Source organism: Boleophthalmus pectinirostris, unplaced genomic scaffold (assembly GCF_026225935.1).
Source record: "Boleophthalmus pectinirostris isolate CB_2022bp ecotype Guang Dong unplaced genomic scaffold, ASM2622593v1 HiC_scaffold_7, whole genome shotgun sequence".
NCBI classification, from domain to species: Eukaryota; Metazoa; Chordata; class Actinopteri; order Gobiiformes; family Gobiidae; genus Boleophthalmus; species Boleophthalmus pectinirostris.
The window spans coordinates 278,123-305,217 of record NW_026571473.1 but is presented as its reverse complement, the minus strand read 5'-3'; the positions used below and the strand labels follow the sequence as shown (position 1 = coordinate 305,217).

Below are 27,095 nucleotides of genomic sequence, written 5' to 3'. Positions count from 1 at the left end.
TTGAAATAGTAAAACCTGATGTAAAAATAAGGTCTAAAATGTGTCCTTTTTCATGAGTGGGTGTTGGTATAAGTTGGGTTAGATTGAAACTTTTTTCATTACAAAGATAGGTGCTATGTCAGGATACTGAAATTTCAAACTCTGTTTTGATTCCAAGGAATTCACTGAAGACCTGTTACAGATTATGACACCAGGTTTATGTACATGAAGGGTTATTGCCAGTGCTTTACAGTTTTACAGTGAACAGCTGTTTCATGTAGACAATTTCATGAATTATACATATGACTTTATCTATGTAATTACAGTATATCTTATATCTCTATGTAATTATATCTTAAGATGAAAAAGCCCAGCTGATCTCCATTCAAATCCTGTGCTCAGAAGTCTTTCTTGAGTTCTGCCATTCATAATGTTAAAGTGACAAGTGTAAATGAAGAATGTGATGGTGAAGCAGACACTTCTTTGTCTAGACTCTGAGCATTAACTTGACCCCCATGTGACTTCACCCCAGCCGTAAACTTTGACCTCACAGGGGTTAGCTACAGGTCAGCGAGTCACTGCAAGTCTGTTAAATATTTAGTGTACAGTTTATCATCTATTACAAGTATTGCAAGTGTATTTGTGATACTTTAAACCAACGTTCAGTTCAAAGTGCACATTTTAAACATGTCCAATAGCATTCATGTTTGAGAATTTTTAGATGTCTGAACTACAGGGTGAGCAGCTTTTACTCAGAAAATGAACCCATGGAGACACAGGGACATTGTATGATATAAAGAATGAAGCCCTAGAATATGAATCCTTCATATTTATGTCATGTTTGAGAGAATTTTAGATCTAAAAAATTCAATATTGTGATTAATTGAGGTAATAAAATAATTTGCTTTACAATTTTTGATGAAATGTCAGGGCATGCATGCAGGTGATGTGCCCTCTACAGAAATGTTATGCAGTGCTGCTTTAAAGAGCCCATCTCATGCAAAATCAACTTTTCAGAGCTTTCTACCTTCTAAGAGTGATGTGTGGGCCTTGTATATGTAGCCGAAGTGAATTTTAGATTGATTCGGCATTTTTTGAACAAACTGCAGTGTATTTCTGTTACCCTCCCACATGACAGCGAACTAAAGCTGCTACAACTATGACACGGCAGATACACCTACAACACATTTGACGTAGCAGAAAACGCTTCACTAAACAAAAGCAACAGCATAAGCTCATTGTTCTACACTGCAGTTACACGATATAATAAGTTTATCTCCTAGTGTTTATTAATACTTTACCAATCAGTAATGTTCAGTTGATGTGGATGCGGTGCTTGAGCTTCGTGCTCCTCAAAGTCCTCGTCTGATTCCGGGTCCAACACATGCGGCTGAACGCGCTGTAACTCCATGATGAATAAAAGTTTATTCCTACCACTATCAGGGCGCACGTCTGTCTCCCCCTCCCTCCCTGAGATGGGTAGAGGAAGGGCGGCTCACTCGTCGCCTACGTCACGTTTGGAGAGCGGAGCCTGTGTTTTCTCAGGACGGGCGGGGGGATGAGCAATAGTCGGCCTTTCATAGTTCCTGGTCTGTGACTGTCTCCAAGAAATCAGTAAGATTTCAGAACTATTGTGTAATGGATGTTCCAAAACCCAAATTGTGCTTGTTTATGTGCAGAAGATACAATGTGAAAAGAGTTATTTTGCATGAGATGGGCCCTTTAAGAGAGAAAAGGACATAAAAGAAAGATAATGACAATATTTGGTGGAAGGGGGAATTTTTTATTTTTATTTTTTTAATGCATTTGAATGAAGGCATTGTGTCTGCTGTGAGAAGAAGTTGCAGGTTTCATCTGAACAGTTTTTGAAATGAAAACGCTTCAACTTCCATTCAGCATTTTGACTCTTAAAATGAGCTCTGGATAGAAGCGAAACCTCTCAACTTCAAAAGTGTCCAGTGACCTTTGACCCCTCTCCACCAAACAAGTGACTCTTAAAGGACACAGGGGCGCTGTTTAACAGACCTTCTTCTTGGGCTTGTCCCACTGTGGAAAGAGCCGTACTAAAACAGTTCTGAGCCGGAAGTTCAAGTGTTTCACGGCTTCCTTCTGGAAGTCTGTGGCATCCAGTCCCAAAGCCATCACCAAGAGCTTGGATGGCAGAGCCGTATTCGTGGATCAAGTCTCTGGCTGCAGCTTTGCCCAGCTTCTTGATGTTCTTTGGTTTGATATGAACTTCAGCTGGGACTTTGAACTGGTCCAGAGCCTTCTCCAGAGTCTGCACTACTGCATCCTGGTGGGACTTCATTTCGGATCCCTCTGAGCTGATGTCCAGCGGCTCTGGAGTCTGGTCATTTTCAGGAGATTTGTTGTCAGTTGAACTGCTGTCAAACATACCAAGGAGCCCTTTCTCCACAGGACTTTGTTGTTTCAGTCTAGTTTCTCCTGACGTTGGACTCTCTACATCCTCTTGAGTCTCTAATGTTTCTGCCTCCTCTGGACTCTTGGAGGTGTCCAGAGACTGGGTCACATTTAGTACCTCCAGAATTTGAACCTCCATTGGATTGGGAGTCTCTAGTGTTTTTGACTCTTCTTCGTCCTAGGTCTTGGTTTGAATTTCCAGATCCTCTGGGGTTTTCACTGGACCTTTATGGAACTCACCCAAAGTTTGGTGTCCCTCGGAGCAGTCTCGGTTTACAAAAAACGGCGGTAACGGAGGGAAACAGGGGCAGATCTTTTTACATTCAAATAGCTCTTATTCAGAAACTAGAGGGACTATTGAAATAAGTAAAGTATCAGAATGTAGGAAAGAGTTAACACTCCAACAGGGTAAAGTTAAACCTGTGATATTCTTTCAAGTTGTTGACAAAAAATTTTAAAACTCATGTCGGTAATGGAGGGAATGAAATATGCAGCACTTTTTGGGCAATAAATACAAACAGTGATAACTCTTGGTTCTCACTTACATATCCTTAACAAACTGGTTTGAATATTTGCTTCATATAGTTTTCTACCATATGGTTCAAGATTAGGTTGAAAAACCTCTTAATTTTTGAGTAATGAGATTTTTTATGAAGAAAGGTCATGGTAACAGAGGGAAAAGTAACGGAGGGAAAATTGTGCAAACAAGTAGAAGGTGCATGATTTTGTATAATTTGTCAGTTTTTTTCTTCCAAAAACTTAATATTACTTCAAAACGAAAGGGAACTATTTTTATAAAATATGTCAGTCCTTCCAAGCAAATTTTTATCATAAATTTTTTATTTTTTTTTTTCATTTACCTTCATCAACAGTTCAAAGATCGAATATCACAAGGTATGATTAAATACATCCATTTATTTAAATGATTAACTTTTCCTTAAGAACCAGTATTTATATATATGATATATGCAAAAAGTATTAATCAAGAGTGATTATAAAGTTCATTCAAGTTCCAGTTCGCATGTCTCCATACTTGGAAACTAGACTAATCTTAAAGTCACAGTCTGTAATAGACCAGTCCTTGTTGACGACGACGGAGCGGGTGCACATGGTTAGCATGGCTAGGAGATGACTAGTTCCAACAATGCTAGTCATGTCCATTCAAACACTGTAAGTAAGTAAGTCTTTATTTATATAGCGCTTTTCACAGACATTTTTTTGTCACAAAGATGCTTTACGGAGCATTACATTCAGCATTATCAATTCACTCTATACCTGGTGATGGTAAGTTACTGTTGTAGCCACAGCTGCCCTGGGGCAGACTGACAGAAGCGCAGCTGCCATGCCAATCGGCGCCAACGGTCCCACGGACCACCACCATCACTCACACACACTGTGGGTGAAGTGTCTAGCCACTAGCACCAGTGCTAATTTCCACCTGTCAGGTTCATTGATTGATTGTATTTAACTGACCTTGACTATCAACTGTTCCGGAGACCTGGAGTATGTTTTGGGTTGATGGGGGAAACCGGAGCACCTGGATTAAACCCATCCAGACACAGGGAGAAACATGATCACACAGAAAACAAACTGCAAACTTGAAACATTGATTTATTCATGATATTAAACTATACTCGCCATTCATTTCAAAGACTTCACTCATATGTTTTGTAATATCTGAGTTTATTCTCAAAATATTGTATATTTTTACAGATAATGCTAAAAAAGAGACCACCATAACCTAATACAATACCATAATTATGAAAACAATACACTATGTATGGAATAATTCAGGGAGAATGCAGTAGAAATATATATATATATATATATATATATATATTATATATATAATATATATATTTTTTTTTTTTTACTATATGAACTGTTTTCCCTCTGTTACCTTGGCCAGTAATGGAGGGAAAAAATATGATAATAAAAAAAACTATGTAGAAACAGAATTCATTAGATTGCTGCAGGAAATGCTCAGTAGTATCAATATCCTTGCTTTTAGAAAGTTTCATGATAAAAATAAAATGATATAAAGTTTAACACATGTAAAACTTCGTAACCAAGGTTGAGCGAGGGTTTTGATGGCGCTCCATATAAAAAATGTTCGCTGCAAACTTGGGATGATTTCTTAGGCAGCCGAAGGTTTCCTTTTTGGTCCTTCTTGTGGATCGATCCGGCCCATCACCTTCGCTTTTTCACAATTTTTCAATTCCGCTGGAAAGGGAAACAGTTTGAACGTCGTTCATTTGAATGAAAGGTTTGCAGTCACACAGATCTGATTCCCTTCGCCTCTCTGTGGATCTGACCTCTGAAATTGGCCTTGTGATGTCATTTCTCCATGGATTTCTTAAAAGTTTAATGTCATACTGAAGAACATTCCAGGCAAAGCAATAACATCGCCAAGGAGACAAGCAACTTCAGTTTGAATTTTAAATACCTGGTAGTTTTAAGTGAACAGGACATTTCAACAGCAATTTTACAGCCAATGATAAGAAAGAATACAACATCAATGGAAAAAAGCACAATAACTAATAAAAAAAACTGTCAAGTGTGTGGAGAGACATTTAGCAACACTTCGTATTGCAGGACAGACCATGCATTTCTGTCTGTATACAATCCATAATAATATAATGCAGTATATTATAATTAAAGGTTTTCCACAATGATTGGTTAATAGGGACAAGATCTTGCGAGACAAACTTGCCAGGGGATTGTGCACACATACTGAAAATTATCTTGTGAGATTTTTTCCCCATGTTTTTAAGTTTGAATTGAATACAAAAATGGATTTAAGTACTAGAGAGTTATATTTTTGAGAAGCTATCCTCCCAAAAAGTACTGCTACTGCTGTGTGGATCGGGATGAATTTTTCTCTCCAAACCTGACCTGCGTCCAAAAGAGCAGTGATTAAATCTGACCTGAGGCCAATAGGCATTAAGCTGTTTGTGTCTGAACCCGACACAATTAAATCACACTATTTTCATAGGCCTAATGACACATGGAGAATATTGTTTGTGTTCCTCTAAGGCAGGGGTGTTCACACTTTTTCAGCTTGCAAGCTACTTACAAAATGACCAAGTCATAAAGATCTACCTAATACAAAGCCAAGCAAACTGCACTGAAACACTTTGTGCCCCTTTTTGGACCCTCACCCACAGTTTGAGAACCCCTTCTTTAAGAGAACTTCCTCTGGCACTTCACACAAAACTGTGAAAAAAGTGAAGGAAGATTTTTAAACCTGTTTTTTAAAGTTCCAAACTGGAGTTTCATTCTTTTCTGGTTTTGCAGTGATATTTACCAGCCTCTGCACATTTACCAAACCAAACGCACATCGTGACAAACACAGATGCATTTGTGCACTTTTGTTAGGCAAACTTCAGCCAAATGTGGCAGTAGGTCTGTTCTGTAGATCTGCTCTATGCTGTAGACCTGCTTTGTGCCAACACTGGAACACAAATTTAGACTGTTTTTTGCTTCACGTTTGATCTTGCTCTTCTAATCAGCCGCACTGTGGGAGGGGTTTGTGTTCGCTGTACGCAGGAAGGAGCGAGAGCGTGAAAAGGCGAGGGGCGGCGTGCTGACGTGAGGCAGATGGACAGGTAGGATGTTTAGGAAGTTGAACCTGCCCTGTGATGCACGCTGGTACACGAGGGCACACGCTGTTGCAGACGAGCCGTGCATAGGGAGCGTGTGTATTTGTGATGTGCCGTAGAGTCTCCGCGGGCTGCACTGAGCGCACAGGCTGCAGTGTTGGGGAGTAACGGATTACATGTAACTGGGATTAAGTAATCAGAGTACAATTTATGAGTAACTGTATTCAGTTAGTTACTGTTTCAGTGAGTGGTAATTGGATTACAGTTACTTTGAAATAAATGGATTACATGGCGGTATTTTCCTGTTTTCACATTTTGGGCTAAACCAGGACTAAAACCAGGACTAAAACCAGGACTAAAACCTGGTTTAGACAATATGACACCTAACAATAGGTGGACATAATTTAAGGCAGCAGTGATTTCATATATAAATCATTTCTCTATCAATATTTTTAATATGCTTAAGTAAAGACTGGGCTTTTTATTTTCTTTTAGCAGACAAAACAAATACCTCATGTTAAGATTTCCTGGTCTTTACCTCTCTACAGTAAACAGTTGTCTGTTCATGGAGATTTGGGCTCAGACCATTTGAAGAGAACAAACAAGAATTTTCAGGATGTGGTTGTTACATTCATGTTGTTTTCAAAAGCATAACAATATCAAGTAATCCAAAGTATTCAGATTACGTTACTCACTTAAGTAATTTAATGGATTACATTACAAACTACATTTTGGGGTATGTAATCTGTAATCTGTAGGGGAATACATTTTAAAAGTAACCTTCCCAACACTGTATATTATGAACAGGATTTTTTTTAACAACAAAAAAATTGTGGAAAAAAACACCACCACCAGAATCATAGAGTGGGTTAGTACAAGCATTTTAAGACCAAAATGACAAGGCTTACAGCAGCAGCTATAGAGAGAGGGACCCCAATATTACAATGTAAATCAATGGGAGCCAGGGTCAGTGGGAGCCGGAAGAGTGTGTTAGCTATGTCCTTAGCTATATTTATTTATATATGCAGTCTATGGTGTCTCTTCATATGTGTTTTGAGAGTGGACCTATCAGCAAACCCCTTCTTACAGACTGAACAGCTGAATGGTTTCTCCCCTGTGTGTGTGTAATCATGTGTCTTTTGAGAGTAGATCTTAAAGCAAACTCTTTCTTACAAACTGAACATCTGAACGGTTCCTCTCCCATGTGAACTCTCCTGTGTTTCTGTAGTTTATATTTAGACCCAAATCTCTCTTTACAAACAGAGCACTTGTGTTTCCTGCTCTTAGCTCCTTCGCCAGTTCCTGACATGTCTCCATTGTCCACAGTGGCTCTGGTCTTTGGTGTAGACTTGTATTTGGGGGACAGGTGTGGGTTTTGTGCAGTGGTGCTTCTGCCTCTGGTCTTGGTTGTGGTGGTCTTCATCAGCCCCTGTGTCCATGTGTGTAGGTGAGCAGTTGAGTGGAGCTCTCCAGTCTTCATCACTGTCAGTCTCAGAAGAGTGATCGGTTTCCCCCTCTGTCTCTGAGTGGATGTGTGTCTCTGTTCTGATGTCCTCTCTCTGTGTGTCCCCTCTTTGCTCAGTTTGTCTTTGTTGAAGCAGTGAGGATTCTTCTGTCTTCACGCTCACAGCACTAAACTCTGGGACAGACCTGAAAAATAGAAGATACATTTGTATATTTAAAACCCAATCTAAATATTTTTAAAAGAAATGAAGAAGAATGAATAACAAAGTAAAGAATTGCAGTTTGAAAGTGTCTGAGACTCACACTTGCAGCTGGTCTTCCTACTGTTTGATGTTGGGTTCTTTAATGTGTGGAGTCAGACCAGGACTCAGAGAGGGGAGCTGGACAGCTGCAGGAGACAAGAGACACTTACACTTACACGTGCAGTCTTGTGACATTAACACTCTGTGAAGTTGTCTATAGTGTACTTTAAGGCTGATGAGGTGTCTTTTCTGTCCATGAGTGCAGATTGTACATGTGCAGGTTTAGCGCAGCTCTTTATTTTACAGTCATTTCACTCATGTATGGTCACTTTATTTATGTGGGTCACTTTATGTCGCTACTGTTGTGGTGAAAAGACTGGAAAGTGTTTGTCTTTTGGATGCATGCGCACTTAACTTCATGTTGCAGTAACCGGGATACTGCGTTTACATGCCACAGTATCCCAGTTACTATCGGAATATACCAGCTACAGTATCCCAGTTTCTCATGACCGGGATACTGAAACCAGGATACTGCACATACATGCACCATGAAGAAACCGGAATACTCAAAAAAAACGATCAAACCCGGGATACTGATGTGCATGTAAATGCACTCCATGAAGTTGTAAATACATTTGAGTCAGTATCTGAAGTGATTTGAACTCCTACAGGTTCTTCTGCCGTTATAGACATGTCTGTCATTTCTAATGAGCTGGTTTCTACATCATATGCATTTTTCATACTTTTTTTTACATAGGCTAAAAATAGGATCCATAGTATCCATAAGACTTACTGGCTCTGACTAGCACCACTCTCGGGCTCATAGCCCTCAGAGCCGAGTCCAGGAGCCGCTGGAGTCTCTGGTTGTCGTGTTCAGAGCGGCGCAGTTCCTCCTCATAGTCCGCTATATATTTTTTTTTTACCGGTGTACGCCTCTGCTCTACCGTTAGCGGCGGTGCTAGCGTTTGCTGCGGTGTTTCCAGTTTCCCGCTCTTCTTCAGATCCTGGTATTTGTCCAACAGCTGCAGTTTCTTCTTCTCCATACCGCTTCATTATGTGGACAAAAACGCAATCTGATATTATATTGTTGAATATAATGAAGTGAGAAGGACAGTTTTGTTGTGCCATGTGTGGCACTCCAGATAGAGGACAGTAGCAGCAGCAGCATTATATGTCCTGAAGTGTTTGTGGTATCCTGATCATAATGGGAGTTCCACAGATCTAGAAAGAAATGTTTTGTATTGTGTTGTCATTGGCTATGAGACTAATTACATGCAAAGGCCATATATTATTATTTTACTTTTAAAACATTAGCTTCACTCATGGCTATGTGCATACATATGCAAATTATTATTAGTCTAATCAAGCCCTGTATTTAAAAATGTTAAGATAATGATGATTGAAATAAAGTAATTTTGATGAAATAGTGGAAAAATGTTGTATGTTATAGTTAATTCTGATTGTTATCCAGATGGATTGTTGAAATCCTTAATTAGCTGTAAAGTAAAAAAAACAGATGTAAAGTAAAAACTATAATTTATGCCTAAATAAAAAAATTATGCTAATAATAATTAAAGTAAATAATTTATTGTGCTGAAAATTGGATACATGCATTAAAAAATTATAAAATCTAATTTAGTAGAATTATTAATTTTTTTTTATTATACGGCAATCTTTTTTTGTGACAAATTCGGGTTTACAGTGCATACTTCATTGATAATATTCTTTATTCTATGATTTCATTGTACATTGTACTTTACTTTGTGCCCAAAAGTTAAAATGAACGCGAGTCTTGTCGCTCATTTCGGGGGTGCAACACTGGCACCAACTTTCGGCGTTCACGGTGGTAGTGAGGAGTGAAGGAGACACGAGCGAGCAAAATCAGGTAGGCGGGGGCGCGCGGAGGCGACGAGAGAGAGAAGACAAACAAGCGAAGCGCCCAACACTGTAACACCAGGCCTGGGTGCACCTTCATTTTACGCAGATTAAATAATGATATTTAAAAGGAGGAGTATTGTCTATCTCACAAAGTTAAACTTGTAAAGAAAAAAAAAATAGCCAATAGGCAGAATTTCAGCTCACCTTTTTTTGAGGTCTCAGGTGGCCAAGGGTACCCCAGAGGAGCAAGAAGGTGACTGTGGTGTGAAATCGCGTGGTTTGACAGTAGTCTTGATTTTCCCCTCCCTTGATTTTCCCCTCCCTTGATTTTCCCCTCCCTTGATTTTCCCCTCCCTTGATTTTCCCCTCCCTTGATTTTCCCCTCCCTTGATTTTCCCCTCCCTCTTTGCTATATTGAAGGCCATTCTGTCAACTGTAAATTGTAAATGTTTTTCAGCCATTATCTGAAATAGTTACATCCTTTTAGACCTGGTTCAAGTCTTTCTTTGTTGTTATCAGTTTCATATTTTCTGGTCTGAGATAAGTCTGTCTCCCTCCTTCATTTCCTCTTGTGTAAACCTGCATGACTGCGTGGTGAAACCCCTACCAGGAAAGATACACAGTACAGTACACATTTTAATTGTAACATCTGTCCTCTGAGCATCTGAACCCTTGTACATTCTTAACTTTCTGTGCTTATTCCAGAGCAAAACAAATGTGCTTTGTGCTCGCATTACACTCTGAAAAAGTTACTAGTGTACTTTTTTGTTTTTTTATTCAATTTTACTGCAGCTTTTGTAGCATATCTAAAAAGGTGTATGCAAGGGACAAAGGGGTGGAGTTGGTGTAGGTACAGGGCTAGAAAACAGAAGGCTAGGCTGTGGCTCTCTGGGAGGTAGGGAAACAATAAAAAGCACAAAAACTGCAGAGCTATGGTTGGTGTTTTATATTGAAAAGTGAAATTCACACACACACACACACACACACACACACACACACTTTACAATGATCTTCAGATTTCCTCAAGTTTGGTTAATACATGTGAAACAATATGAAATAGTAGTGGTGAATAAGTCACTTTGTTAGTGTCCTTATCATTGTCCAGAAACCAAAACGTGAAATTTAATGTCCGCACTTCGTGTGGAAGTGTGCATATAGTCTTTTAGGGTGTGTGTGTGCGTGTAATTGTCCAAACGTGGGTTGAGTAGATATAATGCAGGAGCGGACTGGCTGCAACAGCCCCTACCTGTGTGTCTTTAGTTGTAGGCAAAGTTCCTGGGTTCAGCTCGCCATCGGGATGGTTTTCTCAGCCAGAATCACCTGGCCTGTGGTAAATAACAGTACCAGTCTAAGTTAAATCCAGTTCGGGCTGATTAGCTATTAACCATAGCTATCGGTAACTCTGTGATTAATAGTGCATCTGCTAGCTAGCTTAATTCATAATGTACACAGTAGTTCAGTCCACACAATAAGTAAAATGACATTTCAATACATGAACAATAAATGATATTAGCATAACCAATAGCCTGCAATACATGAACAAGCGGTGGAGGCTATTGGCATGCTAGCGGCAACAAACAAGACAGACAGACTCACCAATTCCTTTGTGCTATCATTTAATTCGGTCTTTCCGGCATCAGATATTAGCGGTAAGGGCTCCTGAAACGTTGCATAAATAAGCGTAAGTTTACGAACAACCGATGTTATATAATCAGAAAATTTGTGATGATAGCTCCATACCTGCGCAGCCGCCCTGTCTCGCCTCACTCCCGGGTGTGTATGGAGGGAGGGGAGCAGGTGACTTATGGAAAGCGCGATCGTGCGCGTGACGCGTTTAGTGACCCGTCGCCGTTGGAATATTCGCTATTGACCAAATTTGTATATATTAACCTGGGTTACACTTTCACTACTTTTAATAATTTCACATAAGCCTAATTCCTGTCGAAAACCTGAAAAATAAGAGGCACACTTTTAGCCTTTGGACATAAGGACACTAAATACTAGGGCCGGGCACTTTAACGCGTTAACTTTGCGTAAACTAATTAAGTCATTAACGCCGACAATTATTTTTACGCCTATAACGCAGTTTTTATTATTTATTTATTTATTTTATTGTAAACGTCTGTTTCTCACTGGCTTTTATTTTGAAAAAGCCCACCGCGAGCGTTTCTTTAAGTTTGACACTTTTTTCACTTTTTTCTGACCACGTGAGATGCAACGTGTCCGAGCCTCCGCGAGCCGCGGACAACAGGTTTATCAACAACAGGTTTATCCATAAAAACTACTGTAAATGTAGAATAAAGTTACAAAAACACAAACTGCAATAAATCTATATTATCAGTGTTGGGGCGTAACGGATTACGTGTAACTGGGATTAGGTAATCAGAGTACAATTTATGAGTAACTGTATTCAGTTACAGTTACTGTTTCAGTGAGTAGTAATTGGATTACAGTTACTTTGTTGAAATAAATGGATTACACGGCGGTATTTTCCTGTTTTCACATTTTGGGCTAAACCAGGACTAAACCAGGACTAAACCAGAACTAAAACCAGGACTAAACCAGGACTAAACCAGGACTAAAACCAGGACTAAAGCAGGACTAAAACCAGGACTAAACGCAGGACTAAACCAGGACTAAACCAGGATTAAACCCAGGACTACACCAGGTCTAAACCAGGACTGAACCAGGTCTAAAAGCAGGACTAAACCTGGTTTAGACAATATGACACCTAACAGTAGGTGGACATAATTTAAGGCAGCAGTGATTTCATATATAAATTATTTCTCTATCAATATTTTTAATATGCTTAAGTAAAGACTGGGCTTTTTATTTTCTTTTAGCAGACAAAACAAATACCTCATGTTAAGATTTCCTGGTCTTTACCTCTCTACAGTAAACAGTTGTCTGTTCATGGAGATTTGGGCTCAACAGACAATTTGAAGAGAACAAACAAGAATTTTCAGGATGTGGTTGTTACATTCATGTTGTTTTCAAAAGCATAACAATATCAAGTAATCCAAAGTATTCAGATTACGTTACTCACTTTAAGTAATTTAATGGATTACGTTACAAACTACATTTTGGGGTATGTAATCTGTAATCTGTAGGGGAACACATTTTAAAAGTAACCTTCCCAACACTGACAGGCTGCACTGAAACGCCCCACATGCTCCTGCACCCCGCTACAAGTTTATTGCCAACAGCAGCGGCCGTAATGAAATATGATCGCACTTGTTGAGTGTCAGACCTTGAGTGAGAGACAAGACTGGGTCCAAACGCGAGTTCGAGAGGAGACACGGCGATCTACCCACACGACCTTGGTGATCGACTGGTACATCTCGATCGACGTATTGAGCACCCCTGCTCTAAGGACACAGAGATGCAAAATACAAACTCGGGATAATAATGAGAAGACTTTATTCCTCGCCTCTCGTAAAGTGGTAAATTTAAAGTGCAGCATCTCATCCACATTATCCATAAAAATTGTCCTCAGCAAATAATGAGCCCAGTCCTCAAAAGAGCGCTGTCCTTTAAAAGTAAAAAAGTGATATTTTCTCACGTGTCTGTTCAGCGCATGGATCGAGGTGAAGCTGCAGATTAGCCATAGTATATTTCCTGTGGACTTTATTGCCAGTCTTTTATGGTTTAAAAATCATGTATCTTCTGCGTTGCACCACATTTCACAAATAATAATAACAGTTTTGACTTGTATATAAACTACAAGTGCAGAGCTCTGATCTTTTGAACACTTAAGAGTCTCAGAGCGACCGATTTTACTGTAGACAGAAAATAGCTGACGCGCTGATGTGTCCGAGTCCAACCCGAGCCTGAATATAAGTTCTAAATATTTGTCCGAACTCGTCGGACTTCGGTCTGATTTCCATGCTCTAACTCAGTGGTCATCAAACTAAGGCACGTGGGACCCTTTGACCAGCCCTCCAGTATCTCTGCCCCCCACCACTTGAACTGGCCCTATGAGGCAATCCCCAAAAGTTGTCATGGCCTATTTATTCAAATTGATTTTTGGCAAATAATAACACCTCTGCATCTTGCATTTTGTAGATTTTTTTCAATTAAGAATGATATCTATATGAAGTATTTCCATTTCTATTTAAATTATTATCTGACATATTTACGTTTGCTGTCAAATTTTCATCACTTGACAAGCTCGAGATCCAACAGTGACAGTCACCGCATGTGACTTTATAACCTCCACAGTGTCCCCCTCAATAGTCACAGGTTGCAGCTGTGGCCTGCTCCTCCTAAAGTTCACCACCGTCTCTTTGGCAGTGTTCAGTTGAAGGTGGTTAGCCATGCACTAAACCACAAAGTTCTCAATGATCTGCCTGTACTCCCCCACGTCACCAGTCTTGATGCACCCCCACTCCTATCTCGATCAGTTTGTTTTTGAGCAGCAGAGGTTGGATGGTGTTAAATGCACAGGAGAAGTCAAAAAAAGATCATCCTCACAGCACAACTGCCTTTGTCGAGAGAGAGAGAGAGAGAGAGAGAGAGAGAGAGAGAGAGAGAGAGAGAGAGAGAGAGAGAGAAAGAGAGAAAGAAAGAGAGAAAGAGAAAGAGAGAGAAAGAGAAAGAGAAAGAGAGAGAAAGAGAGAGAGAGAGAGAGAGAGAGAAGAGAGAAAGAGAGAAAGAAAGAGAGAAGAGAGAAAGAGAGAAAGAAAGAGAGAAAGAGAAAAAGAGAAAAAGAGAGAGAAAGAGAAAGAGAAAGAGAAAGAGAGAGAGAGAGAGAGAGAGAGAGAGAGAGAGAGAGAGAGAGAGAGAGAGAGAGAGAGACCTATGGAGCAGGTAGAGCACAGCATCGTCCACTCCCACATTCTCCTGATAAGCAAACTGCAGAGGGCATGGCTGATTTGGAGTCTGAGCTGGTGGTGGGGCACAATGCAGGATGTCTTCTATTGAGTAGGGACCCTCCTCAGACACACACTCAAGTTAAATATATACTGCAGAGGCTCCCCCAGCTAAGCAGCACAAGCCATACTGAAGAACATTTCAGATAAAGAAATAATAGTGCACCTTTAAGATATTTACTTTTTTGGCAGATGACCACTGTAGCATAAGAAATGAATATAAGACACTAGTGTTGTCACAATGCTAAAATTTCTAAAACTATTTCGAATAGTGTGAGATTTTCAAGATTAAATGGTAGAGCTTTCTGTTATATTACCACGTGGCCATATATCTGTGTAATCACTCAGTCATCCAGGTAGGTTCCATTGTGGGCGTGTACTGTTCTATGTGATCTTATACTTACTGCTAGTTTATTTATCATTTGTAGTTAAGGAGTTTTAGGAAAGGTGAATATCTGCCCAGTGAATGTGATTTAGTGTGTTAGTATTAATGTCGATACCTGCTCACATGAGTATCTAGTTTTGGTACTAGATTTAGCATAGAATAGTATCTTATTTTAAGTTTTGACAACCCTACATGACACAGAGAGACGACTAGAACAATGTAACAAATTTTTATTAAAAAAAGGACCTCCCTTGCATGTTTTCTCTCATCACAGTGACAGTGCGATGTATAGAAATCCTAATCCAGGCTGAGAGGATGGCACAGGCTGAGGCAGCAGTCCAGATCAGTACGGGTCATTGAAAGGGTAGTGAGGATGACCTGCATCACGGGGAACACGCTTCCCGTCCACCTGCAAAACACAAGAACCTATCAGAGAGAACAGAGTGAGGAGGAGAGCCATAAGAGCACAGAAAGCACAGGCAAGGAGAACCATTAGGAGAACAGAGAGCACAAGAAAGGATGAGAACCATAAGGAGAACAGAGAGCACAGGAGAGAACCATAAGGAGAACAGGAGAGGAGGACAACATGACACAGGAGACTACACACTTCCACCATGGGGACGATGTAGCGCCAGTTGCGGTTAAGAGCACTGATGCTGTCCATCTCCTCAGGCTGCAGGCTGAAGTCAAACACCTGCACACACAATACACAACAGGAGCAGAGCAGTTGGTACATGCCTGGACTTTTTACATTGACTTTATTACAATGAATAAAACTGGGATTCCTAAAGCTAAAATTAGTTCCTAGCTCTTCCAAACCCACTGGCATATCATTTGGCATTTTTATATATAAAAAAAAATTAAGAAACACTGTGAAAACATCAGATCTCAATGTGAAAAAAAAATCTATACATATCTATAAAAAAATGTTATCTATACACATATAGACAGGGCAATGTCATAGGAATAAAAGGATGCTACGTCTTTTAATGGAAATAACATTTTCAGACACAGAGGGCTTAATTTTATAGACACCCTGAAAATCAAAGTGAAATAATGATGTGGCAGCCAAGTCCATTTTGCCAAAATTGTATTTCTTTTATATCTTTCTTACTCAAAATGCTTCTCAGTATATCCTGTGTGGTCCCCACATTCTTGTTTGCATGTTTGACGACGTCAGGACTCCTAATGAGACGACGTGTCTCGATAGTGTCTCGTGGGATGTTGTCCCAGATCTGTGTAACTGCATCAGTGAGCTCCTGTAGAGTCTGAGGAGCAACCTGGCGGCATCTGATGGACCCAAACATAATGTCCCAGACGTGTTCTGTCAGGTCTAAGTCAGGTGATCATGAGGTCCATTCAGTTGTATCAATTCCTTCATCCTCCAGGTTGTGCCTGCAGACTCTTGCCACATGAGGCTGGGTATTGTTGTGCATCAGGAGGAACCCAGGTGTGTCCCTCCATGGATCTGCCTCCCCAGACCATCACTGACCCACCACAAAACTGCTAAACCATGTTACAGGCAGCAGAGTGTTCTCCTTGTCTTCTCCAGATAACACACAGGTGCTCAGGGTGAATCTGCTCTTATCTGTGAAAAGCACAGAGCACCAGCAGTGGACTTGCCATGGTGCTGGGCAGTGAGCACAGGGCTCAGGCCCTCAAACCACCCGCATGAAGTCTGTTTCTGATTGTGTGAGCTGAGGAGGTGCTTAGCTCGTTCCTCCTTCCACAAAGGTGCAGATAGGGGTCCTGTTGATGGGTTGAGAACCTTCTACGGCTCTGTCCAGCTCTCCTAGAGTAACTGTCTCCTGACATCTCCTCCATGTTCTGGAGATTGTGCTGGAGACACACTCTCCTTGCAATGGCACGTCCAAATATGCCATCCTGGAGAAGTTGGACAGTCTGTGCAACTTCTGTATTATATTATTTATATTAATGATATGATATTATATTTACACACACAAACATAGGTGTGTACCTGTATATTCTCTTTAATGCGAGACTCCGTGACACTCTTTGGGATTGCGACCACACCCCTCTGTGTCTGCCACCTGCAAGACAAAACAACAAAACAACACACATTCAAATACTACTGTAGTATAGAGAGACAGAGAGACACAGACACACAGAGAGAGAGAGAGAGAGAGAGAGAGAGACAGAGAGAGAGACAGACAGAGAGAGACAGAGAGAGAGACAGAGAGAGAGAGAGAGAGAGACAGACAGAGAGAGACAGACAGAGAGAGACAGACAGAGACAGACAGAGACAGACAGAGAGAGACAGACAGAGACAGACAGAGACAGACAGAGACAGACAGAGAGAGACAGAGAGAGACAGACAGAGACAGACAGAGACAGAGACAGAGACAGACAGAGACAGACAGAGAGAGACAGACAGAGAGAGACAGAGAGAGACAGACAGAGAGAGACAGACAGAGACAGACAGAGAGAGACAGAGAGAGAGACAGACAGAGAGAGACAGAGAGAGAGAGACAGACAGAGAGAGACAGAGAGAGACAGAGAGAGAGAGAGAGAGGTCCTTAGCTAGCCTCTTGATGATGTCAAAACCTGAGCTCAAAAAACAAAAAGTTTTAACTGCTCAGTGTTATCACAAAAGCAGCCAACCACTCCGTAGTTATTTGAATTTTTCATTTTACACATTTTTATATAAATATATGGGGCTCAAAGATTTGGGAAAAATATCTAATTGTGATTCTGTTCAAAGTTCACATTTTAAATATGTCCAGAAGAACAAATAAAAAGACTGAAATATGAACTGATAAACTAATGCAACAACTACATTTCAGAACATGTTTGTACCCATCTAAACTACAGTGTTTGCAGTTTTTATGCAGAATAATACAGGAGATTTTGCCATTTGTTGTGGAAATTAATGGTACTTAAAAAACTGCGGCCTTTACAATTTGCTAATTGCGTCCATTCAAATTGCAATTCAAATTCCATTACAACTGTGTAGCGCAACATATGTTGTGACCAGTGGGATGCTTGTGTTAAGCCTGACCTGAGGAGAATCTGAGCAGGGCTCTTGTGGTACTTTGAGGCCAAAACATGGATAACAGGCTCCTGCAGAAGCACGGGCTCGTCAGGATGCTTCCAGGCACGGTCAGCTGACCCCAGGGGGCTGTATGCAGTCAGGATCACACCTCGCTCCTGACAGTGAGACAGCAGCTGCTCCTGAGATAGGTACGGATGAGCCTCCACCTGCACAATCAATGCACAGCAGACATGTCTGCTCAGTCTACACACATCCATCCATCCATCTATCCATTTTTTTCCGCTTATCCGGGGCCAGGTCGCAGGGGCAGCAGTCTAAGCAGGGACTCCCAGGTCCACAGGTCTGCCGAGAGACATAGTACCTCCAGTGTGTCCTGGGTCTTCCCCGGGGCCTCCTTCCAGTGGGACGTGCCCAGGAGACATTCGAAATAGATACCTAAGCCACCTCAACTGGCTCCTCTCGACATGGAGGAGCAGCGGCTCTATTCCAAGCTCCTCCCGTGTGAATGAGCTCCTCACCCTATCTCTAAAGAGAGCGCCCGGCCACCGTACGAAGGAAACTTATTTCGACTGCTTCTATCGCAATCTTGTCCTTTTGGTCATTATCCAGAGCTCATGACATAGGTGAGGGTGGGAACATAGACTGACAGATAAATCGAGACCTTCGCCTTTTGGCTCAGCTCTGTCTTCACCACAACGGCTCGATACAGCGACCGCATCACTGCAGAAACTACACCAATCTGCCTCAATCTCACGCTCTATCCTCCCATCCTCCCCTCCCCTCTCCCTGAACCGTCACCTTATCATGGTGGAGGGGTTTGAGTGCCCGAATGATCCTGGGAGCTATGTTGTCGAGGGCTTCATGCCCCTGGTAGGGTCACCCAAGGCAAACAGGTCCTCGGGGATGGGTCAGACCAAGAGCAGTTCAGAAGCCCTCAGATTGGCATTACTGGGGCCCCATCCAGGAATCAGGCCTGGGGTGGGTGCTTGCCATCAAATGCCTGATGGCCAGGCTTTCCCCCACGAGGCCCAGCCGGGCTCAGCCCGGAGGAGCGACGTGGGGCCATCCTATCGTAGGCCCACCACCCGCGGGGGGATCCATAGGGGCATGGTGCATGGAGATCTGGGCGGCGGTTGAAGGTGGGGGCCTCGACGACCGGACCACTGGACATGGACATGGAATGTCCGTGTGCACTTGTGTTTCCCAAACTGTGGTGAGAGTACTTTGGCTCCTCTATAACACACATTGCCTTGTTTGTATGTGGAGATGGCAAGTCACCAGCCTAAAGTCCTCTTCATAGTAAAGTGTTCAAATAAAGCTTTGTGTATTCTTAGGTTGTTCCTACTGGAGATGTAAGGCCAATAGCAGACACACTGAAAAGTGCAAATATCAGCCCGATATCTCGGTCTATCTCTAGTAATCAGAAAGTTACTTTGTGAAAAGTTTGAAGATCACTGCCTAGATTCTGAAAAGAAGTCACCCATGAAAATACCCATATTGACCTCTTTTTATTTTCTTATTTTTTTCTTCATGAAGCCATGGCCTTTCAGACAAAGAAGTTACAAGTCATTCTGGGGATGAATAGCTCACAATGAAGGAGAAAATAGAGTCAAAGTGGGTTCCTCTGCTCTGGTACACTCTATGAATAAAGCTCACCTAAACTGTGCTTTGGATGTGGTTTGTGGGAGTCTGGGTTGATAGACTGAAGCTGAATTTTGTGTCATAAAGGTAAATTAAACAATCACAAATCATGTGTACCTTTTTAATGTATACAACATTTCCCATAGTGCTGCAATCGCTGTTCTAAATATAACAGCTGCAGTGCCAAAAGTCACAGTACTCTATGTGTAATTGATGCTAATTGGTCATGTGTGGGACCATGAGGGGGCAGTGTCACCTGCAGCACAGCGGGTTGAATAGTGGAAACAGCAATGATGTCATCCATCTGTCGGCTGTTGAAGTTGGAAAGGCCAATGGCTCGCACCAGGCCTTTCTCGACTAGCCTCTCCATGGCCGCCCACGTCTCCTTATAGTCCGTGTCATCGTAGAGCAGTGCACCGCCCTCTGCCCGGGGGAATGACACATCTCCTCGCCTCCAAACACACATGGTCACTTTTGTCAGAGATGATTTAGCCAGGGCCCAACTGATATCAAATGTTCTACATCATCCTCCAACATTTTCAAATTACTGCCAGGCTTTAAACATACATGTGACACATTTTCTGGTATGTTTTTCTCATCATTACTGTAGGCAGGGACAGGTGCAAATACTAGATTTCTGAGCACTGTCTCTTGTCCAAGACAATTACCTGAGGTGGGTAGGACTCAGTTACATACTTGTATAATCTTAGAGAAGTAAAAGTACTCTTATTTGATTCTATAAGTGACAAAAGCTGTATGTTGACAATATGAAATGATTTGAAAATTTGTGTTTCTTGCACTGCTTCTTCAGATATGATTTTGTTTGTCTCATTTTTGTGTCTATCCTTTGAAAATACCAGATTTTGTGCATTATGTTTTGTCCTTTATGTTTTGAGTACAAATTTTGGCTACTCCACCACCTCTGACAATAATTCAGTTCTATAGCGGTAAGTCAAAGTGAAAACCATTGTAACACGGATAAAAGCTCATAAAAAGTCAAGTCAAAAGAGCTGCACAGAACGCCTCCTTGAATTGTACCTTGTGAATGAAAAGTGATTACAAGGGTAATAGTAGCTAGACATGTAAGTTGCTCAAATATCAATTAAAACTAGTAGAGAGCAGATGTATTCCACTCTGCCGTGGCTCAATTTAAATCAAATAATAAAGTTACATTGGGCACCTTGTTATACAACAGACTAATCACGTCTTAAATTAAGACTAAATGCACTGGAAGTGGACTAAAAATGTGCACTTTAGATCGACTGGAGCTCAACTGTAATTCTTTTTAAGGAAATGTGATTTTATTATAATAAAAAACAATCTAATGTAATGATGATTGCTCAAGTAAACAAATGTAAAAACGCATTTTGAAATGGAGACTGTATACTTCAATGGACCTAGGAAGACTAGCTGATTGCACTGCTTTCTTTGCTTTCTAATGGGATCCAAAAATGAAACCAAACGGTGTGTGCTCACTGGAAGGCATAGGGCCAGTGGATGAGGTAGAGGTCCAAGTAGTCGAGGTGCAAGTCCTTCAGGCTCTGGAGCAGTGAGGGCTCTACATCGTCAGGGTGGTGTTTGGTGTTCCACAGTTTAGAAGTGATGAAGACGTCCTCTCGCCTCAGGGCCTAGAACACAACGTATCATATAATATATATCGATATAAGCATGTCACCAGTACACATTTGGAAGTGTAATATGCTGCTGAAGTAAATATAGATGATAAACAATAAAAATAAAACCAAATCATAAATAAGTATTCTAAATGTGGATTATTGTAAAAAAAAAAATATGAACTGCAATAAATAAGTAACAGAATGCAATTCTTAAGTAGTAAGTTTGTAATTAGTTTTGTATTTAGTTTAGTTAGTATTTGTGTCATGGTGGTATTGAAAATTAACCTAACATTTTCCAACTAGTACAAAGAAAAATGTCCACAACAAATAAAGAGGCCCCAAAATGATTCTTCCATCTGTTATGTGATGAACGAAAAATGAATATAGTAATTACGGACAGACTTAATGTATCATGTCAGGTCATGGTAAAGGCAAGGCCATGTTTCAAACATACGGCTTGTCAATGCCTGATCACATCAGATCTCAGAAGTTACAAATTTCAGATACCACAGTGGAGCACCTGTGGCAAAAAACATTGTTGTATCCTTAGGCAAGACACTTCACCCACATTGCCTAGTATGAAAGTGGTCTGGTCAAGAGTGATGGGGATGATCAGAAGGGCCAATGGTGCAGATTGGCAGTCTCCCTTAGTCAATAGTCCAATAGTGTCTTACCACCACTGAGTGTGGAGTGAATGAATAATACTCTGTCAAGTGCTTTGGATGTATTGAAAGGTGTTTTATAAACCCAATGATTAATTCATTAATCCTTTAGTGGGCACATATGACATATTACTCTAAAGTAAGTATAATAATGTGTCCTCTTCAATGCTGTGGTCTGCTGGGGAGGAAGCCTCCTGTCCATCCTGGATAACCCCCAGCACCCCCTGCACAGCACCCTTACCGAACTGAAGCGCGCCTTTGGGGGCAGGCTGTGGTCCCTGTCCTGCTCCACGAAAAGATTCTGGAAGTCGTTTGTACCACAAGCCATACGGCTATATAATGCTAGACTATAATTTAATAAACTGATATAAATTAATGTTATGTATTATGTATTGTATTATATACTGTATGTTGCCTGCCATGAATTTCCTTCGAGATAATCTATCTAATGTGTATAATGAAATGATAATTAAAAATGTGCAATGCACTATTCATAATGCCCTATGAATGTGAAACATTACTGAAATTAAAGGATATTTTACTTCTGTGGTTTATTAACTGCTATTCATTTATATTTTGATCACCATATTACCTTTTATTGTTTTGAAAATGCTAAATTCACCAAAACATATTAACATGTTTTATAAGTTTCACTTTTGTTTTTGACAGTGCTCTTAATCAAAAATCACTTCCCCTTCAGAGCACTAACACATCAGAATCAGTGTACATTCTGCTAATGAAACTACTGCACATTGCATCAGGTTTGTTCAGACAGAGTGTATAGTTTTGCATCATCCTTTTGTTTATTTATGGAGAATTGTTGGGCAGCAGCTGGGTGATGTAGTCATGTGGCTTGAGCATTGGACAGAAACTTACACCTAATTGTAATGAGGATAAGAATAGGGCCTGGGAGAAATCTCTAAATTACTCAAACATGCGGATGACATCTGAACCCTCTTTAGGCGTGATTCTGATTAGGGAACATTATGACTTAGCTGTTTTAAAGACAAAATTTGAGTATGAAATAGAAAAGGTAAAAAGAACTGCAGTGGGCTTGGCCTGATAATGATGGCGTACATAGAGGTTTACACTAGACACTTTCACCTTTCCTGCCCCAAACATCTCCTGCAGAGCTTCTCCGATCTCCGCCTCGTTGCTGTAGATAGAGGCACAGTCAATGTGGCGGTACCCGCTCTGTAAGGCCCACATCACCGCTTGTTTGACCTGAGGGAGAGGGCACAGAGTAACACACAGAGCATGCAAACCTCTTTCACAGTGGGAGGTACAGAATATATACACCTACTCTACATCTCTACTTCTGAATGTGAGGGACAGTAACAGACGCAACAAACTAGTCAACAAGGCTGGCAAAATTGTGGGATAAGAGGACTGGACTCTTTGACAGTAATTCCCCAGTTCTAGAACAAAATTTTCCATGCATTTCTCTCATAGCCGTTCAGAAAAAATGTATAAAGTTCAAAAGCTTGCTTGGGTATAATCTCCTATGTGGAAACTAATGACCAAAAGACCTACAATTTTATTCAAAATCTGATTCTGAAACTTTATAAATGGTGAAGTTATTAAAACATTTCTTTGGACCGTGTTATGGATATTAACTGGCATGTAGCTGGTTAGCTTCTGCAATGTGAACAACAATCAAACAACAAAGTATATGGGAAAAATGAATGGAAAATTTACTTCCGGAACTGAAACTCCACTCTGGACTCTCCCTTCCAGTCCATAATGTGCTGGTCAGCTACAAGAGCTTGCCACTGTTACTCTCACGCTGCTCCACTGAGAGACAAAGGATTCCTGCCTGTCACCATCAAGCTCAATCCTTTTGCAGTATTCTGTTCATACCTCACTGTTGTAAAACTGCATAGAGATGTGAATATATTATGAGGTAGGCCTACTATATTTTAAATTTAAAATATAGGTTTACTTATTGTACCTATTTTCTTGTGTTACAAATATTTACATTTTCTTAATTTAGTTTTTGATAGCTCAATTCTTCTGATGGTCGGCGGCATGTCTGTAGTGAAAAGAGATGGATTGGAGATAATTATAAAAAGATTGTGATTGTGACTGTGACTGTGGTCCTTCTGCTGCCTCACATAAGAACAGGCTTACCTTCCCAGGCTCACTCTTCCATGTGCCCAGCCCAATGAGGGGCATCTTGCGCCCGGTCCTTAGCACTGCAAAGGCATTCATGTCCCTGTAACACAACATAGTGGACACTTCAGACGGTTGTGCAAACACCAGGGCAAAAGTTGGACTAAACCAAACAACTACAGAATAGACCAAGACTTAACCAGGACTGCAATTTTAGAATTATTTTAAACAGAGAAGAGCAGCAACAGCAGTGAGACAGCTGAGCAGGATATTGGGACAAATGAGATTAGTGTACTCAGTGACTCAAGGAACTGTATGTAGCCTCTTAAGAAGTTTTAAAGGGTACTACAGTCACAACTGAACCTGTGATCCCAGAGCCTTAACCTGCACATAGAGGACACATACAAGTTTTTCTCATTCTCAGTATACGGGCAGACCATGCCTCCAGAATTCACTAAGTGAGCTGCAGAGTTTGCTCTAGCTCTAATTAATGATGTAATGATGATTCAGATCAGAGAGTGTCCTTTAATGTTTAAACCAATTGGATTACAGCACTGAAATGAAACTGGCAACCCAAATGAGAGACTCGTGTGAGGCTCATTCTGCTTTCTGACAATCATCTTGAGAACCAAAACACACAATTTTAACATTAAACAACATCATGTCCATTGTTTTTGAAGTTAAGAATAAATTCAGCAATTGTAAATCAGTCAAAGCTGTATTTGTACACTTTTACCTTATGTTTAGGGCATACAGTTGCTTTCCTTAACTGTAGGATCATAACTGGTGTGATTTGGATTCTGAAGAAGAGCCAGACACTTCCAGTCAAGAAACCCGTTTCAACTGAGACTGCTGTTTTTAGTGATCACTGTTTGCTAGTACGAGTCCCATTCATTACACCATAGAAGCCTGCCCTCCCTCCTCATACTGGCCGCTCTGAGCTCCTGTCCTTCGGATACTTACGCGCGCTATGTACCTGTATCCTCCACGGCTCTGGTAATCGCGGTGTTGTCCTCCAGTTGTTCGATCCGCGTACAGGTTTCCTTCTGCTGACATCTGTAGCTTCCTCCCCGGGATCAGCTGACTGGTGGAGGATGCGAGAGTGCGCTACCGCCACCTCCCGGGTACCTGCTGCCTGGCTCTAAAATAAAATCCAATGGTTATTCCTGCTGCTCTCTGTATTATTTAAATAATACATTGTCAGAGCCTTAACCTGCAGATAGCGGACACATCCTATCAGTTTTTCTCATTCTCAGTATGGACCATAGCTTGTATAAGGCCATGCCTCATGTGAAAACTCAGAAACCCCAGAGAATTCGCTAGTACTGATGAATTATTTTATTTAAAAAATAGTTCCTTTAACCTTTACAGTAGGAATATGGTGAAATTTGTCCACTGTTTCTCCCACATATATCATTTCAATTTCAATGACATACAAACATTTATAGTACACAATAAAAGAATGGGTAAAAACGGACTTTTACGGCACATGCAGGAGGATTTGGGGAGTCCTTTAGATCCATGTTCAGAACACACAGTACTGACAAACACATCCAGTAGGTGGCGGCAATGCGCTTCTTAAAGTTTGCTATTCGCCATAAAAGTGCCAGAAGAAGAAGCAGCACCCAAACAGAAAAGGGGCACTTTGGCACTTTGATTCTAGTACGGACGATAAGCGCCGATACGGACCGATACAGGCGATACGCGTCGACCCCCGCGCTTCTCCGCCACGGGGTGCACATGAGAAAGGATCGCCATGGCGCAAAGAGCAGAGGCCGAGGTAAGTGTGTTTTCACCGGGCGGGACAGGCGCGCATGTGCCCCGTGTTTACCATCATGTCCACCCCATGGTCTGCCCCATGATCTATTCAGGCTGAGGACGGACAGGGTCATCACACGTTCGTTCAGCGAGGTTTAGGCTTGTTCCCTGTTTAGTCCTGCCTTAGTAGCCTACTACTTTAGTATGTGTATTTCTTTACTGCGTTAAGACAGATCAACATCTGAATTTGGAAAATAAAGTATTATGGCCAATTGGCTATGGAAGTACAGTATCTAGCCACTAAAGTGACACAGCCAAACATCATTTGATGATTTCAGACCTCCACTGCTAGCCTCCACCTAAATAAAGATAGCTGTTAATTGAAAACTATTGCTTCATGACATTACAATATAGAGCATTTTGAGAGTAGACAGTCTGTTAATGCAGCTTTACTCAAACAAGTGTGAATGGAAAAAAAATCAGTTTTGTGTAATATAAGACCTTTAGCGTAAGAACATGCACAGACAGTGTTGTTGGGATAGGCCTGTATGAATGGGCCTCCTGGAGGGAGGTGAGCTGTGGTTGACTGGTGAGGAGCAAATCAGTGATAATGACTCCAGATAACAGAGCTTCTATAAATGTGTACAGCCATTGTGTGCAAATTAGGTCTAAGCAGTTGATGTGGTCTGATCTGCATCTCTTCAAAATATCTCAAAATATCTTAGAGTTTCATTTAGGAGGTAATGTAAGAGCCTTGTTTATTATTTGCTCTGTGTTCTGTGTCCATCACTGTGTGACTTTCTTTTCTCATGTGAAGCTTAAATGTCAGTGAACAGGAAGCAGCTCCTTCAAACAGTCTAAAAGCAGAAGTGAGAGCAGGATAGTGTGGTATTCTCTGTTGCAAACTAAGATGATATATTTTTTCTCTTTTTCTCTGTCGGGGTAGCAGTGACCATTTAGATCAGAGAGAGAGTCCTTCTAGGCTCAAGCCAAATGGATTTCAATATTGAAACCCTACCCAAATGAGCGACTCAAATGAGGCTCATTCTGCTTTTTGATTGGATATCCACAGTGTTGGGAAGGTTACTTTTAAAATGTAATCCCCTACAGATTACAGATTACACACCCCAAAATGTAATTTGTAACGTAATCCATTAAATTACTTAAAGTGAGTAACGTAATCTGATTACTTTGGATTACTTGATATTGTCATGTTTTTTTAAATGACATGAATGTAGCAACCACATCCTCAAAATTCTTGTTTGTTGTCTTCAAATTGTCTGAGCCCAAGTCTCCATGAATAAGCAACTGTTTGCTGTAGAGAAACAAAGACCACAATATCTTAATATAAGAGGTTTTGTCTGTTAAAAGACAGAAACAAGATAAGACTTTCCTTCACCAGATTAAAAAATATTATTGATAGAGAAATTATATGAGATCACCTTAAATTA

At 40.9% G+C, this 27,095-nt stretch overlaps 2 protein-coding genes and 1 long non-coding RNA gene across 11 annotated transcripts in view; 1 reads left to right on the top strand and 2 right to left on the bottom strand.

The window, feature by feature from the left end:
• Positions 1–4,380: 4,380 nt before the first annotated feature.
• LOC129412142 (uncharacterized) lies at positions 4,381–14,126 on the bottom strand. Of its 3 annotated transcripts, none has more exons than XR_008633596.1 (5): positions 11,183–14,126; positions 10,833–10,911; positions 8,502–8,755; positions 7,770–7,854; positions 4,381–7,652 (listed from the first exon to the last, which is right to left on the bottom strand). It is a non-coding gene; the product is annotated as an uncharacterized LOC129412142 (long non-coding RNA). The 3 variants fall into 3 exon arrangements; XR_008633597.1 differs by lacking the exon at positions 8,502–8,755 and having other exon boundaries at positions 11,183–11,245; positions 11,327–14,126; XR_008633595.1 differs by lacking the exon at positions 8,502–8,755.
• Positions 14,127–15,055: 929 nt separating this feature from the next.
• Positions 15,056–24,993, bottom strand: akr1a1b (aldo-keto reductase family 1, member A1b (aldehyde reductase)). 2 transcript variants are annotated; one of them, XM_020934488.2, is made up of 9 exons: positions 24,863–24,993; positions 23,905–23,989; positions 22,879–22,998; positions 20,973–21,124; positions 19,753–19,948; positions 17,862–18,061; positions 16,821–16,893; positions 15,450–15,536; positions 15,056–15,251 (listed from the first exon to the last, which is right to left on the bottom strand). In XM_020934488.2, the coding sequence occupies exons 1-9, from the start codon at positions 24,940–24,942 to the stop codon at positions 15,186–15,188; spliced, it is 1,059 nt and encodes a 352-aa protein (XP_020790147.1). In that variant the 5' UTR covers positions 24,943–24,993; the 3' UTR covers positions 15,056–15,185. The 2 variants fall into 2 exon arrangements, with proteins under 2 accessions (XP_020790147.1, XP_055020873.1); XM_055164898.1 differs by having other exon boundaries at positions 24,850–24,992.
• A 513-nt stretch (positions 24,994–25,506) lies between these two features.
• The window catches only part of szt2 (SZT2 subunit of KICSTOR complex), a 145,031-nt gene continuing 143,442 nt past the window's right edge, over positions 25,507–27,095 (top strand). For all 6 annotated transcript variants that reach the window (XM_055164894.1, XM_055164892.1, XM_055164893.1 and 3 more), the window contains exon 1: positions 25,507–25,666. In XM_055164894.1, coding sequence (XP_055020869.1) covers positions 25,643–25,666 — 24 coding nt within the window. In that variant the 5' untranslated portion in view covers positions 25,507–25,642. The remainder of the gene's footprint in view (positions 25,667–27,095) is intronic.